Source organism: Megalops cyprinoides, chromosome 16, assembly GCF_013368585.1.
Source record: "Megalops cyprinoides isolate fMegCyp1 chromosome 16, fMegCyp1.pri, whole genome shotgun sequence".
In the NCBI taxonomy this organism is placed as follows: domain Eukaryota; kingdom Metazoa; phylum Chordata; class Actinopteri; order Elopiformes; family Megalopidae; genus Megalops; species Megalops cyprinoides.
Genome location: NC_050598.1, coordinates 4,235,588 through 4,254,554, shown reverse-complemented (window position 1 = coordinate 4,254,554; position 18,967 = coordinate 4,235,588). Strand labels below are relative to the sequence as shown.

Here is an 18,967-nt window from a genome sequence, read left to right as displayed (position 1 = left end):
TGGTCCATGGGCAACGGCCGATCTTTACGCGAGAAATTAAGTACAAAATAAGTAATCATTTAATAGGACGTTTACACGCCTGAATTATTTTGCATTCTGGAAAGATGTCACAATTGGAGTTGTGCAAAGAAGTGCAGTGGGTAGCTAAACAGCCAGCTATGAAACACAATTGTACTGTTCCATAAGTTGTTCTCCTAAAAAGATGAACACTTCACTTTTGGTTGCACAGGATACTTTGAAAAAGTATTTAGGCTAAATACTTTTAAATACTTTTAAATTTAAATACTACTAAATAAAGGATAGGCTAATTTAAATCATTTCTCTTGTACCAGTTCAGTTTCATTCGGCACTGATCGGGTTAATGCAAACTTCTTGTAGGCGGGTTTATTGTCAGTGTTATCCAATTGGGTGCGCTTAAGGAGCGTCACGGAGGTGTTCATGAATATGGATAGAGGGTAATAGAGTAACAAATTCGTTGTGTTCGGGTGGACAAGACTGTGGGAACGTCCTGTACGTTAGCCAAAGATGGCCATGGGATAATTTATACAGAGCACATGGACATGCACAGTAGCCGGTATCCTATCGGATCAAGGCTCGTTCGTCTTCCACACGTTGATGGAATTTGACGAGCCGGCTAGCGAGACACAATTACACACTATCAACCCGCGAACAAACTGCTACCGAGAGGAACGGTGCGTCTCGCACGGAAGGCCCTTTCTCACGTTTATCAAGAATGAAAAACATTTATTCTTGTAGGATTCCCAATGAGTTTTGGAAGTCGTGTTTCGTTGTGGAATTTGCTTTCTTACACGTGCCATATCTGCAAAACGCCCGGCTGGGCTATTTCTGGTAGCTACGGTGTCAGAAATATATGTATATTTTTTTAACAGCAAGCTTGTTAGCGATCAGTTTCACTGATCACTTGGATGTCAGTTGTCTTAATTACGTAAATTTCATTAACTAGCTGGCTGGCCACAGGAAAGGCAGGACTTCGTTGTCATGTTTTCATGCTGTTGCGAATCTTCGAACGTTAGACAGCTAACTACAGAGTATTTTCTGCGTCGCCTTCTTCCTGGTCTCCCCCGTCAACACCTGTGATTGCAACACGCTCCGTGGTTCCACTGTTTTTACATCATTAATGATGCGCCGTGCGAGTGGAACGCCAGAGCGAGCGAACCACCGCAGATGGGCGTCACAGATTTAGCCGGTACCTTTTACTTTTCCTTCTAAAGACGTCTTTTTTGCCGGGGGGAATTTACAAGTTGATGTTTCGCCAAGAAGTTAGTGTATTATCTTTCATACCGTCTTGTTCGTACTTTTTCCAATACGAGAACAGGAACATGTCTCGATACAACATTTACAGTCTTTTAGACTGGGTATACGGCGGCGTGGACCCGAAGTTCGAGGGGAACGGGGGCCCCGAATGCGCGGCCTTCCTTACTCCAAAACAGCGGATTGGAGAGAGCCTTGTCATAACTCTGATATCCATCATAGAGATTGCGCTGGCGGTAAGAAAAATCAGTAGTTCCAAAGAGCTCAGAGAGACGTCTAAGAAGAGCGGAAATACGAAGGAAGACAGTTTGGGAAAGAACCTGTTGCTTGTGGCTTTGTGCTTGACTTTTGGGGTGGAGGTCGGGTTCAAGTTTGCCACAAAGACAGTCATCTATCTGCTGAACCCCTGTCACGTTGTCACCATGATACAGGTACGAGAACCCCTTCCTATAGCCATAGTACACTCAGAAAAAAAAAACACCGAAACCTTGTTCAGATCATCCCAGTGTGTTTAGATCATCCCAGTCTCTCACAACTCTGGGTAAACCACACCAGCTGTACTGCTGTGTTAGCAGCTGTTACTGATGGATGATTCGCAATATCTGTAATGAATCTGAGCTGGCGGCCCTTGCATTGTCATTTAATTTTCCATCCCTGGTAATATTTGACGTAGACATGCGGTTTGCTCCGATTAAGCCAGTTAGAAATCTTGGACAAAAACATGTCTATATTATGAGTATGGGTTGCACTAATTACATCAAGAAGGCAGAGAGACTTAGCACAACCTTTTCTATTCAGTAAGGCATATAAAGGGGGTTTAAAACGCACAAATACGGCCGCAAGATTTGGGTTTGCAGTCAGACGTCTGTTGAACTTGCCATGGCAGCGTCTGAGCTGTCGTTGCCACGAACAGGGCTCACGCCTGCCCCCGCCCTCTCTCTGGTGCTCAGACCTAATTAGCCTGTCACTCAGCGTCGTGCTGAATGGAGCACTGTCCATTTAACATTTAGCTAACTACAGACCACACATGCTACAAAAATAGACTCGGACCCTGAGCTTATGAATAGCTGTGCGTGGCCCAGTATCACGTCGGGCAGAGATCCACTTTCTGCTGTTGAAATAAAACAGAAACGTGCGAACTGTGTGAGAAATAGGTCTGGATTATGTTTGGTGCTCTAGAGAACATTTTTTATTGTGCACAGCAAAGTTCATGTTTGTGTGTAATAACCAAAAAAAATGCTCAGATGTAGTTAACCATCCATCTCCTTCATGGTCACGTTGTGTCAACTGCTTGTGTTGGAAAACAAAGTCAATTCATTATGGCACTGAAGAAAAAACACATGGTGTCTTGTTTATGGTGTCTTGTTTATGGCCCCCTCCTGTTCTACCTGGATGTAAAGATACACTATCTGAAAAGTTATGTGGAGATAAGATAAACTGTTGATTTGCAGAAAAGAAAAATGACCCCTGCCCCATGTTAAAAAAAAAAAAATCACAGGAATGCCAGTGCTGCAGGAGCTCCTGTTCAGAAATGAGGAATTTAATAAAATGGATTCCACTCTCTAAGATTGTTAAAAACACAATAGCCTACTTCCCTGCTAGTCAATTACTAACAAAGACTCTCACTTTTTGTCTGCACAGGGGCACCATGCACAGAACTCAATTTTCAGTGCTGCTCTAGGATCAGATTTCCCAACCCCAATCCTAACATTTACTAAGGCAAAATTCTCTTATTTGGGATGTTGTTCATGTGGTTTTTTGCCATGGTGTTAAAGAGGTATAGAATATCATGAAACTGAACTGATATTACATTAAAGTTCAAAATTCTGGTTTTGCAAACAAACCCACTCTAGCTCTGCTGTTCAGCTGTCAGCTTAGGTGAGCTTTGGTGAGGTACAGCTCCATCTCTTGGTGTCCTGGCCAGATGACAGACGCAAATCCTGCCAGGTTGTTCGGCCTTTTCTGTGTCAGTGGCATTCAGTTACCTCTGGCAGGTTTAGCTATACAGCGGAAAAACTTTGGCTCGGGTGTGAGGAGGGCCCCTTCCCCATGCTGTAAGGATGGTGGCTGGTAAGCACAGAGCTTGGCAGACTCCCTCTCTGAGGTTTGCACAGTAGGCCATGCTCCTTAATCTCAGAAGGGAGAAAATATGGCCTGCTGCTCTCTGTTCAACTCTGAAGTGCCAGCCCCCTTCCACTGAAATTGGTCTCTTCTGTGGAGTCAGCAGCATTAAACATGATCGTATGATCTCCAGGCAGAATTCACTCCAAAGGAGCAAGTGTGAATCGTAATGTAGATTTTAAGATATAGAAACATCTGGTGATCTGATGCTAACTCGAATTTAATTTACACGGAAATGTGGGGTTGTTCGTCTGTGTCGGTAACGGGCTTCAAACCAACATGTTTCTCGCACTCCATTTAAATACCTTCATGCTCTTCTGCCAGCTGAAGAACCTGCAGATGATGCATAAATTACTGTGACATGGAATTATCCATTTAAACAAAAATACTGTGCCTGGATGTTGGCTAAGCTTAGCATGTGCTTGAACTGTCTGGGTTTCTTTTCGTTTCTATTAAAATGCATTAAGATTGACATCTCACTCAGCTACGGCTGTAATTGCTACTTATTGTCACTGACATGCTGCCATAAGTTCATGGTCTTTTCTACTCAGTAGAACATGATATTCAATGTTGACAGTGCTAATTTGAACAAACATCACTTATACATTCAGTACAGCAAATACAACCCTTTTAATCATTTTTTAAAAAATGTTAGCTTCATTATGAAGGAGCCTTGTTGTCCAAAGTTTCGTTAACCAAGGTTTATCTCAGGAAGTGCTTGTAAAATTGGCTTGAGGATATCACAACAGAAGGTTGAGTCAGAGATAAAACATTTTTAGTGATATACATGGAGACTTGTGTCACCTTGCTCTGCACATTAACCATGTGCAATAATTAGAGTGTGCTGTAACCGTCCACAGTAAAGTGTGTGGTATAATTGGTCTTGTATGGAAGTGAAATGTACGTTGTAATTTTCCATCTGCAGTATTTGGAGCGTGTGTTTATATTAGGCGAGTGCAGGCCAGCTACGTTGGTGTGTCGTGGCAGTGTGTAGATGTTTGCGTTAAAAAATATGTTAATCATTTATTACATGTTTTTTTCCCCCAAGTCCGCTTGATTAGCTTTATTACCACTGTTGGCTGGTTGGAGGCTGGAGTCACTGCAACATGACAGGTTGTCATTCCCCAGATGAAGCCACCCCATCACCTGTACCCAGTCACTTCCCCGTCTAATCAGGTGAAGTGCTTATGCAACTGTGAAAGCCATTTCACCACATCAGTCAGTCACTAATGTGCAATCGTCAAATTAAACCCCAAAACATTCAATCAATATTCCAAAAAAACCTGCATGCCTTCCTTCCCCCAAAGCCCTGCACCACAGTGTGGTTTGCATCTGCTGTGGAAATACCTGTTCAGCATTGCAGTGCCAGTGTCTGATCCCAGAAGAACGGCAGCTTCGGTTATTGCCTGCAGAGGCATTTTACATTTCTATTTATTGAACTCATAAGGTATTTTTTATAAGGCACACACAATAGACTGAGTGGCAAGCAAAAGGGAAACTGTAGGCCTGACCACGTCTTCCAGTCAAATCAGCAGAGTATGTGAATAAAACTTTTTAAAGGGGCTAGTATGACAGGTTACAGAAAACAATACGTTAATGATCAATCTTTGCGTTTACACAGACACGATAACGTGAATGACTGATCGTTATTTTTCCGTCTGTGTATAATTAATAATTTTCGGATATTATGCGTGTTCACTTATGCGGGGTGATTGGAGACGGTAACAGTAATCAAACGGTAATAAATAACTTAAAATTAGAATACTTTGTCGTAGCACAAAGGACCCTGTACACTACTGTCGCGGGGTATGCGTGCCTGTCGGGCGGCTCAGCCATGCGCATGTAAATCCCGCAGATTTCCCAGCCTGCTCAAACCTCGTAACGCGTCAGGGCGATGAAGTCACGCTCATTTGGTTCGTGCCCATGATTAGATAAATCATGTGGCAAAATAGCTCTCAGATATCGTCAGTATGCAAACAATACACGGTACACTTGCGTTACATTTGTTAGTAGACGGTCTTGTCCAGAGCTACTTCCTTAGCTTACAGTTTTTTACATGATATCGAGTCATGCAGGTGTATGTTTTGCCGAGGCAATCTAGCTTCAAGTTCAAGTCAGTTCAGGTTGTGACTAAGGATACAGCAGCATTGCCCCACCAAGGAATTGAGCCACATTGCCACACCCATAAAATATGAAATGCTGTATAATTGTACATTTGCCCTGAAGAGTTGTTTCAGTGTGTGGCATGCTACAATTTTATACATTTTTATTAAGTGGAAGAAACTTTTGTATCCCTCTGTGATGTTTCAGATAGATTTGCTTACTTAAACAGTGGTCATAGAGGCAGCATTGAAGGGAAAAATATCCCTCTGGATTGCTGCCCAATGTTTTGCATTTGGGAGTGTTTATATGCATATTACAGTGATCCATTCAGCGCAACCTGCATACTCACTGAGACGCAAGGAAGTAGGGAACTTGCTCAGAACTGAAAAACACTACCCTAAAATACCCTAATAATGGTGTACAAATTGTTGATTTTGAGTTAAGGGTGGGGGAGGTGGGGGTAGGTAGCTTTGAAATATATTTTTTTGTACACAGACACCAATTGAACCTTTTTCATTGAAGCACTTTCTGTTTATGCATTCACACTGGCATCTTATGTAAGGCTACACTTGGTAAACAATGAGAGATACTCGGTTCACAGACTTTAAACATAACAGAATAGATGAAATGTCTAAACACTGAAAAGTTGAGAAACCAGCTGTTTAACATCAGCAGTTTAATAGATCTCTGTATTTCTCTGTTTGCAGTTTTTTAAAATTCTCTGAACATATCTCTCACAATTCCCTCTGGTTATGTCCTGTCCAAAGGCCAGAGGCAAGTTTACTATCTTACTGGTCATTTAATAAGGAAATAGGTTCTAGCTAAGCTCAGTCCCCCCCATTGTTTTTAGAGGAAGTGCCCGTTTATTAGAGGAAGGGCAGCGATTGCCAGCTGGCGACCTCACTATAGGGGGCAGTGCCATCCGGGACCCGGCCAGCAAAGGGGAAACGCCTAAGTTGGGGCTCTATTGTTCTCAGCAGAGTAGACCTCAGGCGTAATTCAGTGGCCATCCAGGCCAGCTAACAAACCTGTAGTGCTCAGAGGTCATAGGCAGACATAGGCTCTTTGTCTGTGGCTCTGTCAAGGTTGCAGAGAGAGAGTGCGAGAGAGTGAGAGTGAGAGAGTGAGAGAGAACAGTTTCAGCATGTTAATTAAAGACTCAGATTCTGCTCCAGGCATCTCTGGAGGCATCTCCATCTGCCAGCTCGCTTCATGCTGGGAGAGGGGTTCCCTCAGGACCAGGCCGATGATGACTCTAACGCTCTGACTTCTCAACATGTCAGCTCATCTAAGAACCATGCTTTCCCAGCGAACCTTTTAAGTCAGTGAGTTCACTCCTGCAGGGTAATCCACAACGGGTTTAATCTGCCACTTCTGTGTGAGAGACTTCCTGCCACTTGAGTGTATGTTGGAAAATGTCAAAATGTTTTTTTGGTATTCAGAATGAGATTCAGAGAGTATGTTTGTGAGTGGTGGCACAGTAATTTTATTGTGGCAGCGTTGGCCTTCCTCTGTCAGCTTTCCTTTTTGTGTATTAGCTGATCCACGCAGCCTCCACCCTCATCTTTCAGATAAGCACATCTCTCAGATTTAGCCCTGGAAATGAAAAAAAAGCACAAATAGGTTTTACAACCTGACACCACAAGCAGACGCTTAGCTCAGAACGACAAACGCCAAAGCTGCCAAAAGTGCATGTGGTGCATTGGTTTTGTTCCCATTTGCTGGACCTCTTGTGTGGGAAGAGGGGAAACTGCACTTCATTTGCAGTAAGTGCGTCAAATTTAGAGCCGCCCATACACCCTGAGTGTGACAGTGGACAGCAGGGCTGCCTGACTGTTCTACACATGGCGTGCATGCAGGTTTCGTGGGAGACGATATTCCTCCCTTCTTATTTTCAGGAACAGTGCACCTCCTCTGCAAATGCACTCGGCTCCCAAGAGCGTTACGCTTTACTATTCGCAGGGCAGAATCAGAACATTAGTGTTTTTCAATACAATTTCAGACAAAGATAAGATTTTAGGGTGATCTTTTTTCCCTGAACGAGTGTCCAAGTGGCCATACTGAACATGTGGAGGTATACTTGCATGTGTGTGGTATGATAGTCCTCACGTTGTACATATTGCTTTGCGCTTACATGTCAATCTAGGCACACATTTGTGATCTCAGCACTATGTTTAGCACTAACACTTGTTCATGTGCGATTGATGGTGTCCTGTTTGTGCAACTTTATTAGATGCACTGTGTACGTTGCTCTGGATGAGAGTGTCTGCCAAATGACAATAAATGTAATGTAAAAAAAATGTAAAAAAATGCTTGTAATGACATCATGAAAAGGATACAGTATATAATCAGTAGGAATGATTATTTTGGCCTGAATGGTGAGCTGTGGTCTAAATGAGAATGCACATGGTCTCATTAGACCATGTGTGTTTGGAGGGCTGGGTGAGGGCTGAGCTCAGTGAGAGTGGTTTGCCACAGCTTGCCACACAGCACTGTCTAAACAAGCTTCCTCTTTTTCTGTGTGTGTTTGGAGGGCTGGGTGAGGGCTGAGCTCAGTGAGAGTGGTTTGCCACAGCTTGCCACACAGCACTGTCTAAACAAGCTTCCTCTTTTTCTCATCTCTGCAGATCTTCCTGCTGGCCTGCCCACCATGCAAAACGGTGCTGGTAATCTTCCGGTGAGTACTCCCCTTGCCTCACACCCAGCACCCACAGTCAGTTTACAAAATTTATCTTCCTACGTTGTCCTGTGCCTTACATGGCTGTATGAACACCTCCCCCTCTCAAATAAGCAAAAGGCGCTCAGTTTAACTGAAAATCATCCAGCGGCCATTTGCGGTATGAGGCATTAGTAGCAGGTTTGGTCACTTTTTGAAAGGCTGTCAGCCTATTCCAAAAAAGGTAGGCCTTTACCACAACCTGCTGGCATGCTTGGAGTTGTAAAAATATGCACACAACCCCCGTCTGCTTTCTTTACTTTTATTTCCAAGTGCAAGTGCTTTCAACATAATTGAGCCCTTCTGAAATCGCATTACCAATGCCACACTTCTGAATTCTTCATATTCAGAAAGCAATAGAAGAAGAAAAAAGTACTTTAAAAACTTGCATTCAAAATGAAAGGGAAGTGAAACATTGTTATTATCAATAATAACATCTTCTAACGGACTTCTTTGTTTCAAGAGAGACGTGGCTAAATGCATTACATTTCAAGGTACATGTAAGCCACACAAAAACAAAAATAATACAACAAACATTAGTTATCTGTTAATCCCTTAAAAACAGTTACAGGTATCTGTATTTTTGTCTATTAAGATCTTACATTCTGACAATGATACAGTTTCTTCCAGTCTACGTATCTTTCCGGAAGCATTCCATGTGTAAGGTGTATTATGTGTAAAAACCACTTTCCCATCTCTGTTTTTACCCTAGAAACAGTGAAAGATAACAATGCCTGTCAACATAGACCATAGATATGACATAATCTGTTTAGAAAAGAACAAAGATATAAAGGGAGTAACCCAATAATAGCTTTGTACAGAAAAACAGACCAATGTTTTATTCCTTGGGTGGGGAGAGAGGTCTGGTTTTAGCCATTTCTGGAAATCTACATGTATCTTTTGCCCTCCTGTGGCAGAGAGCACAGTCTATTAAAAAGTAAACATTTCTGATTAAACACACACGGTACTCTTACTTTGTAAGCCACTCTGGATAAGAGCTTCTGCTGAATGACAACATGGAAATGTCATGTGATTTTTCAGTCCTTATGATGAGGTTCCAGCTGGATGTAACCTGTTTTCACTGCTTTGCACATCAAGAACATTCATATTTGCTGCTTTTCTTCACCATTGGATTGTGGGAAATTGATGCAGAAAATTTTAACAGTAGCTTAATGGCTAAAGTACAAATAGTTACAGTACAGAGTATACAGTTAAAGTATGAAATGTAAACAAGTTAAAGTGTAACAGTAACCAGAAGCAGTGAGCTGTCCAGGTCTGAGGCCGGTTTTCTTTGTGACATGCTCACTGTGAGAACATCCGTTCAGGCCGGCTGGTGGTGTTCTGGATTTGGAGCCTAACTGCTTTGTGGGAGCAGTAAATGGATTAGATCTAAAGCTCTTTCAGGGAGGCCACCACGTAGGTCAGCTGGAGCATGGTAGTCAATAGTGGTGAGCTCTCAAACCTGTGGAATGCACAGCAAGGCGCACTGGAAACGTGGCAAACCCGCTCAAATCAAGCAAGTTCCTGCGGAATAGGTAAAAATCATTCCACACTCACGCTTCTTACAGTGGCCCATGGCTCAGTCTTCTTATGTATCCCCGGGGTAGTGATTGACATCCACCGAGATGGCTGTGCATTTTTTCACCATTTACACAATTTACACACTTTACACAATTGACAAGATCATGTTTTTACCACATAATCCTGTGTAAGAGCAGTAAATGAAATGACACAGAAAAGACATACACCTTACAGTGTACCTCACTGAATGTAGTACTACAGAGAGAGAGCTGAGAGGTAACAGCCCTGCAGTGATTGGCTCAGAGAATGTGATGAGGCTTCAGGGACTGCTGATGCTCATTCTTGAAAAGAAAATTAATTTGAAAAGAAAATAAAAATCCCATCACTTCAGCAAACATGTTCAGGAAGAGTAAAGTATTCATTTCCTGAAAGTGAGTACAGCCATGCATTGCTTAACATCCACGATACCTGTGAAATAGGATGTTATGTGATTTGGACATTGTGCGAACACCATACTATATACAGTGTATGGTATACTATGTACTGTACCATTATACGCCTGGCAGCGCAATTGCCTTATTTCCATGAGACATGAGATACACGTGTTGCGTGCGGGAAGCGTTGCTTTCGCTACATCCGTTTACACCTGCTACGTCCCATTCTGCAATTTTTAAACTTTATTATAACCTTATGGGACTATGGACGTATATGCGAACGGCCGTTGTCCGAATGGACGTTAAGTGGCACATGACTGTATTTGAAGTCCCTGTCAGACCAAGGCCACCCACTTCACACACCTTGACCTACCACCCCACCAAAGCAAACTCCTCTTGATTTGTTTGAGCAAAGAGGTGCATCCTACAAAACTGAAACAGGAAGGGAAACACCTCCGTAAATCACTGTCACCAAGTGATTATTTATCATCTTTTTATGGAAAAAATTACAATGTCTACAATACAACAAATGTCCATATTTGATAATATGTGGAACCCGATGCTTTTATTTATAAATATCTCAGCATCCTAATAATAACATTCTCCCTTATCCCTTTTTACAATTTTTTCTTTTCTCCCTTACCTTACCTATGCTCCAACCTTTCTTTCCTTCCCTGCCTCATTTTATCAGTTTTTTACTTATCATATTATTTCAAAATATATATGCCTGCAGACTCTATTTGTTACTTAATTGCTTGCCTTGTATTCCTATCTGTATCGCTTCATGTTTTGCTTGCACTGTAGTAGTGCTTTGTTTATATTTTGGTTTTCCGCTCAATATCCTTCTCCACAAACTTAATTCCCAATATCTATCTTTGTTGTGTGTATTTACTGTTCGCTAATGGTGCGTGTGAGAAGGTGCACCACTTATATCTTGTGTGGACACTTGAAACACAATTAAAAAAAAAAAGAAGAAATCCCTGTTAGAGCAACTCCCGGATACTGTGTTAAGTAAGGAAGGCAGATTGGTTGATTTGGAAGGCAAATGTCGAGGTGAGATTTTCAACAGAGACAGTAACAGGGACAGAGCTTCATTCTGGGGTGATAGCATGATCACCTCCCCTCTGTGTGGCCCCTCTCTCCAGGCTCCAGGTCCACATGCTGAACGGCGCCCTGCTGGCTCTCCTATTTCCTGTGGTCAACACCAGGCTGGTGAGTCCATTCCGCTCCCCTCCTGCCACCCGAAGAGAAAGGAATAGGCTTTCAGAGGCCACAGTTTATTGTAATTATTGGTTCAGCTTGACTTGTTGTTAAGCACAGTGCATGGTGGTATATGCACAACCAGCAGCAGGACAAACTTCATTCTTCAACAGTCAAAGAAAGTAGGCTGCAATGATTCATATGAATGAGAGGCTAAGGAGCATTATGTGGATGTGTTTTGAACTGGAGGGTAGCGTGTTTGTGCTAAGATACTCCCCTGTTGCATTCTGTGCTATTTTTTTGATAAGCAGACTGTTTGTCATCGTTTAACACGCCCTTCAATGCCACCCATTTGAACATAAGGATCCTTTTTGATGACATTTATTTAAATAGTTATCATCGGCAGGCTAATTTTCATAGGAACACATGGCTTAAGCTAACACAGTAAATGACAGCGATACAGACACCTCTGCACAGTGATTTACAGGCAGCACATGGTTCTCAATTGAGCAAAGAGTCCGCATTTGCCGATGGTGCCGTAGCAGTGCTTGCTGTGTGTCCAGAGTTCATCTGCATTACATTTACATGTCGCCATTTCGCAGAGCAGCTTACAAGTGAGTGTGACAGTACGTGAGTATGAGGTGCCTGAACCCCTGAACCAGCAGTATAATGCAGTATAATACCACGCTGCAGATGTGGTATTTATTGCCAACCCATGTGAAAATTAAATATATTGTTGTATTGTAATTATATTTCTAACATATTCTTGGACTGAAATATATATTAATACAAATTAGAAATACACTGCAATATACCAAAATGGCAATAATTTACATTTAAAATTTACATTTTAAATACATTTACTGAGCTAAAAATATATATTCTCTAAAATATATTCCCAATGTATTATTTTTTGCATGGGAAACTCTTGGTGTGACAGCATTTGAATTCTTTAATGGGAGGCTTCCTCTCAGTCCAATGAAACAAGTGTTAGTGCAGCAGCACCCTCATGTGTGCACCAGGGTAGGATAACTATTAATAAATTTTTTCACGGGGGCTTTTTTGCCCTCCTAAAATGAGTTAGGGGGACATTTTGAGGTATGTTACAACATGACAACCAGCATATTGACATTATTGGCCGTAACATTAGGGAGTGCCAGTGGTGTAGATAGACTCTCATTCTCGAAGACGCACCTCAAAGTGATCGATGTCAGCCAGCTTATACTGGATATTTAGCCAACTTGCCAGCAACTGATATCTGCCAAACTAAGCTGAGGTAAACTGAGGGGAATGCACAGAGGTTGGGCAGGGGGGCTATCCAGCCATAGAGGCCTGTCGCAGCCAGTTTGAGTTGTGAGTTGTGCAAATATAGCAGAGAGAAAAAAAGCAAAGAGAGAAAAAAAATAGGAATTGGAATTTTTTAAATTTATTGATATGATTGTCATTGAATATGTCATTAAGTGCATAATGCACAACATTCCTGTCCTTGCTGGAAAATACAGGCCATTGGCCACCCTAAGGCCACAGGATGTTTGACAGTGAATTGCCTCTGAATTTCGTTGCCGCCACCATGGACTCCCAGCTTAGACTCTGAGAGAACAGAAGAAAGACCTTTTACTCGTCAGTAGTACTCCCAGTTATTGGATATGACAGGCTCGAAGCAAGGGTGTTTTTTTTCCTTTTCCTAACTGGATTATGCTTGCTCTTTGTCAGAGATGATTGAATTGTTGTGGCATAATCCTCTCTGACCCCTCCCTCCCTTTGCACAACTGCATTGTCTCTCTAGAGTTATCTGAGGCAGGGAAATCACGCTCTCCCAGTTGCACGGGCGAGTTTTAACTGTGGATGAAGGCCTTTCATTTGAGCTAGACGTTTATCATCATTACAAAATGGTCACAAAATGGGACACAAAATGCATTTCTTGTTGTGACATGGTGAGGATGGTCTCCATATTTTGTCAGCATATTTTGGCTGTTCAGTTCCTTAAAGGAGTCAGCTTCAGGATTGCAGTTTGGAGGTAGCTAGATCCAGCAATCTCTGAAATTAGATCTTGATCAAACGTGGACAGATTAAAAAGAAAATGGGAACAGGGATGCTGGGAATGAGCACTAGAGCCTTTGTCACCATTTGTGCAAATTTGTCTAATTACAGCCCGCTGTCTCTAATGTAGTTACTGATTCTTTGACTCTCTTACATTGCCATTAATTATGATTGGTGGAAAATAAGGACTGGTCCAATGGTAGCTCAAAGAGAAAAAGGTATCAGAGCGTGATAAAGACTGGATAGCCAAAACATGTTAGAGCATTTGTGTGCCTCAAAATAAGTGAGTGTATGTAAGTAATCTGCCTTTTTTATCTTTATGTGTTGGATATGCTACCTTGTCCTCTTCAGAGCTGCCACTGGATCAATGACTTCTTGGACCCAGCATTCCTCATTGAATAATACATATTGTGAAGCACTTCTTCTGTCCCTCGTACTAAAAAAAAGATTGCTTTGTGTTCAAAGAATTAGTTAAAAAGGGAACTGATGAAAGGAGACAGTTCACTAAAGTCATACTGTCAGCAGCAATTTTTGGGGAAAGTGCAAGATATGGAGTCAGACAGCTTTTTTTGAAGTCGTTAGTCACCCCTTGCCCTCATACACTCATATCCACTTGACTATTTTTACTGCATTGTGACTACAAACTTGCCATAGGGCCAGTAGCTTCCATTTTACTGGCTGGACCACAATATTGACTTTATTTTTTACTTCTTTGACTATTAAACCAATACATACCTGGGAAGGTTAATGCTCCTTTTGGCAGCTGCACATTTCTTCATTGAACCTAGTAGCCATTAATAAACACAGTAACCATTAGTAAACACAGAAACAGGGCACCAGTACCTGTTCCAGAAATGACACTACAGGATACATTGTCCTTAAATACGAGCTATTTCAAGGAATTTATCTAGCCTTATGTTTTTTTTTCTGTTTCATACAGGTAATATTCCATAATTTTCATCACCCACTGAATCCATAATGTTGGTTAAGAATAGGAAAAAAATACCCCCAGCACTTAATGATGGCAAAATAATTATATGTAGGCCAGCTATTCAATGAAAGTAATGTACATAATTGATTAAAGAACCTCAGGTTTAAATGATTTAACTGGGGGTGAAGTGAGACAGAAAAGTATGACTGTTCACCCCCCAGTTGCATGTCTTGTTCAGTAGAATGTGGTGAAACCTGATAAAAGCACATTCACATTTTGCTGTAGATTCCCCTACAGTGGTCCTCCATAGGTGGCTCTATTAAGCACTCTAATGTTCTGCTCTGTTATGTTCTGTTCAGCTCCCCTTTGAAAAGGAGGTGTACTACATCCAGCACTGCATGCTGTACCTGGTGCCTATCTACCTCTTCAGAAAAGGCGGTAGGTGTCTGGCAGGGGTATGCACTTCATAATGGGTATTTTAATGGGTCTGTTTTATGGTTATCTTCTCTGTGCTAAACATTTGTGCATTAATCCAAGTTCTGTTGGAATTGTATCCAGGTAAGTCGTGTTTTACTTGGATATTCCTCCTTGGTCAGGTGGCTGTAAGAGATACACACAGATGCACACTGATTTGGGGAATGAGAAGGGATGGCAGGGTCTGGTAAAAATGAGACTCACAGCATGTGATCTGCCAGAGCTGGGAGACTGGCGCATGTCATTACAGTGAAAGTGCATATGGAGCAATACTGCCACCCAATGGAGAACCATTGCAGCTACAACTGCAAAATTTGGCCTTGCTGCCTGGGAGTAGGCCTCATAAGTGCCCTGCAACCCTTACATTTGGTGAGATCATATCCACAGTGCAGAATAAGAGAAATACAGGTGTTTATTTTGAGCAGGACAGGTGTATGTAGGATTTCCCCACCTGTGTTTCTGTGGATACAGATTACTTATCCAGTCTTTCTGTTGTGTGCTTCATATTACCACTGCAGCAATCATGTATATAAATCTTTCTGTTGACCCTCTATGCTACCCATGCGTAACATCACAGAACTCTGGATGTTGAGTTAACTAAGGTAGAGGTTCTGTGGTTTCTGTTGCAGGGATATATAAGCCGGAGCCTCTGGGGGATATGTGGTGGGCTGTGCTCTCCACTGGGATCCTGTTCCTCTATCACTTCACCTTCCTGCAGATCCTTGGACTGGTAAGGCAGAAATCACAGGCTCCTGTTCACTGAGGGCATATTTTAGAACAACGCAGCACTACAACTGCATTATTGCATTTGTAGAGCACACCATGCTCATTACCCTTGCCCCCTCCACCCATTAGCCAAATTGTGTTCCTTGGTTTATCTGTTGGAGGTGTTAATGATGAAACGACACACCTGCCTGTGCGTTTTTGTTTAAGAAGCCAGTTCAGTTGTTTCTGATAAATTTTATCCTCCACTAATGGTACTGGTCACCCATTGGCCCCGTCGACCAATGGGAATAACAGGCAATCGTGTCAGTCCCACGGGTCTCCTTTAGATCAGCGTTTCTCAAACCTCTCCTGGAGGACACCCTGTCCTGCATGTTTTAGGCTGCATCCGAATACTTATACTTCCATACTACAAATTACGCAAAAAGCAGTATGTCACAATCCGTAGGGTGTCCAAATACTTAGTAGGCATTTAATAGCAGTCGAACGGTACCCGGATGACCTACTACTTCTGTTGAAATTTTGAAGTAAGCGTACCACACTACACTATCCCATAAGTCAGCTGGACCCCGAATAACTGAAGAAGAATTCCCCGGGAAAAAAAGAAAGAAGATGGTGGTGTAGTCAACTTGGTTAAGCTAACAAATCAATTGGCTTGTTACATAATGTTAGCTTTTCGTTTTACCTCAGGTTGACAGTCAGCTAAGTAAAGCAGACTGATTTTTAAAACATGTAAACATTTAAACATCCGGGTCAAAAGACAGGTAAGATGGCAGCGGAGTACGTCCGAATGGTGTCCTTACTACTCGCTCGCATACTCATAGTACGTACTACAGTAACGGTCGGGTAGTACGTTCTTAACCGAAGTTAGTGCATATTGAGTATTCGGATGCAGCCTTAGATCTCTCCCTACTCCAACACAGCTGATTCAAATGATCAACTCGTTATGAACTCCTGAAGCTGCATAACAACAAACTGATCATTTAAATCAACTGTGTTGGAGCAGGGAGAGATTTAAAACATGCAAGACAAGGGGTCCTCCAGGAGAGGTTTGGGAAATGCTGCTTTAGATCCGCGTTAGACTTGGCCCATTTCATCTGAAGACTCCCCCTCTCTTTCCTCATAGAGGTTATTTTTACAATGGAAAAAACTCCACTTTTAAATGTGTTAAGAATTTTGAATAATCTCTATGGACCATCTGCAGGCTTTGTGATATCCTCTCTCTCTCTCTCTCCCTCCCTCTCTCCCTCCTTCTCTCCCTCTCTCTCTCTCCCTTTCCCCCTCCCCCCATCAGGTGACAGAGGTGAACCTCAACAATATGCTGTGCCCGGCCGTGTCGGACCCCTTCTACGGGCCCTGGTACCGGCTGTGGGCCACCGGCCACCAGACCCTGCTGACGCTGGCGCACGGCAAGGCGCTGACCGCGCTCTTCCACTGCCCCGGCCCCACCTGCGCACACCTGCTGAGCAGACTCCACAGCAAGAAGATAGACTGAGCGCGCCCCACCCCCGCTGCGCCCGGCATCACGGCGCCCCCACTCCTCATGCCCAGCCCAGCTGACCCAGAGTTTTAGCTTTTATTTAAGTTTTAAAAGTTGATTTCAGGGTTAGCTAGACCTGTGTGTCGATCCGCTGGGAGATGCTGGGACCGAAAAGGGCGGCGGGGGAGGCGATGATGTTCTCCACAAGCTGCTTATTTTTGGGATTCTCTTCTGAATACGGTTCTGAAGAACTCGAGGACAGTGACTCCGTTTTCCTTCTCTCAGGAAGCCTTGTGTAGACAATTCTGTGCGACAGTGACTGGGGCCAGCTGCGATCGAGCTGTTTTGTCGTTAGAGCCGTTACATATATGTTGTTGCCCAAATGGAATGTATTAGCTTTTTTTTTTCTTCTTCAGTTGATATGTCTGTTACACATTATGCCATGAGGTGACGTTGCTTTTATCTTTTTAAATGTACTGTAAAGGACTTTTTAGGCAGTTGATGAGCTGATGGATTTCTTTCTGGAGCTGGTACGCCCAACTGGGCTGCTATCAGGTACTCCGGTGATCTCTGACCTCAGTGGCCCCGGGAAACGGGGCGGCGTTGTGCAGTTAGTCGCATCCATGCAGACTTGACTCCTGCAGTCTCCGCACAGACGGAACTGCACCAATCTCCTGGTTACAAGGGAAAGCCATTTTGTTTGCAGAGGCATTGCAACTTTTTGTACTTTTAGTGGGTGAATCTGTACTGTGCTGTCATGACAATTAAAAGTGGTGTTTTTTCCCCATTGTTTGTAGACTTGTTTTAATATAAATATTTACACAGTATTAATGTCACATGTTTGATTTAATCACGTATTTATCTAGCTATATTTGTGGAAAAATTCAATCTGTAGCCCCCATTGGAAAACATAACCTACCAGTAGGATTTAATTCCTGAGGATCCCTCATTTTACTTTGGGGTTTCCAGAAACATTTTGCGTCAAAAACGGAATCCCTCTGAACTTGCTTTCTGACTCATTGCAAGTTTAGGTCTTTATTATTCAGTATAAGACCTCAAAATACATTTAGGTTGGACCGGGTAATCCATTTATATATTTGCCTGCATGTTATTTCGGAAGAGCTCATTGGAAACTGATACCTGAAACATTGCTGCTTCCTGCCTCCAGTTCACAGCAGGCAGAGAGGGTATTTAAGCCTCTGTTCTTTCTTCAGATTGGAGTTGCATTCTGGGGTTTGTATTATTCTGTGATTACCGTAGCTGGTACTGTTTGGTACTGCTGACCTGATATAGGATGATGTACTGAATAAAAGTTGACTCATTGGTGGAAATGAAAACAATTTAAGTAGTTTCTTCTGTTCACTTATTTAAAAAAGTGGCGATTCCCACCATAGTAAAGAGAAGAGGAAACGCGTGCATTTAAAAAATTGAGGTTGAATTACTGAATTTCCCTTGCTGTAAACACCTTCATACACTGGGTGACTGGTAAGGTCATGGTACCTATACAGCAGTAGGTAATCGAATCCCACCTCAAAACTACAGGTGTACTTTGGTTAACAAAGCAGGCGCATTCCAGGGGGGTCATTAGAAATTTCATTACCAGAGACATGGATAGCATGGCACACATCATTACCAAAGTGTTGAAGAAAAACACACCTTCACCATGAAATGCACCTTTGTTTGCCAAATGTAAGTTTCTTTAATAATATTAATGGATTGACACATTTGACTTGGATCAGGTAGAGTAACTCCAACTGCCTTAGCCATCACTGATGCTTTCTCTAGCATGCTGCACACAAGTCTTTTCTGCTGACAACATAACTTTCTCATAAGGAGCTTTGCTAACCGAGGTGTATCCTTGCTCACATTTTCATCAGACGGACCACTTAAAAAACCTAAACTGGGCCATGACACATGTTACTGATCCCTCATGTGTAGGATACTGATCATTT

At 42.5% G+C, this 18,967-nt stretch overlaps 1 protein-coding gene across 1 annotated transcript; it reads left to right on the top strand.

The window, feature by feature from the left end:
• Positions 1–471: 471 nt before the first annotated feature.
• On the top strand, positions 472–17,081 carry LOC118791321 (transmembrane protein 164-like). Its single transcript, XM_036548637.1, has 6 exons — positions 472–1,703; positions 8,124–8,173; positions 11,313–11,379; positions 14,698–14,776; positions 15,442–15,542; positions 16,830–17,081. Exons 1-6 carry the CDS (start codon positions 1,266–1,268, stop codon positions 17,028–17,030), a joined length of 936 nt encoding a protein of 311 aa, XP_036404530.1. The 5' UTR covers positions 472–1,265; the 3' UTR covers positions 17,031–17,081.
• Positions 17,082–18,967: the final 1,886 nt, after the last annotated feature.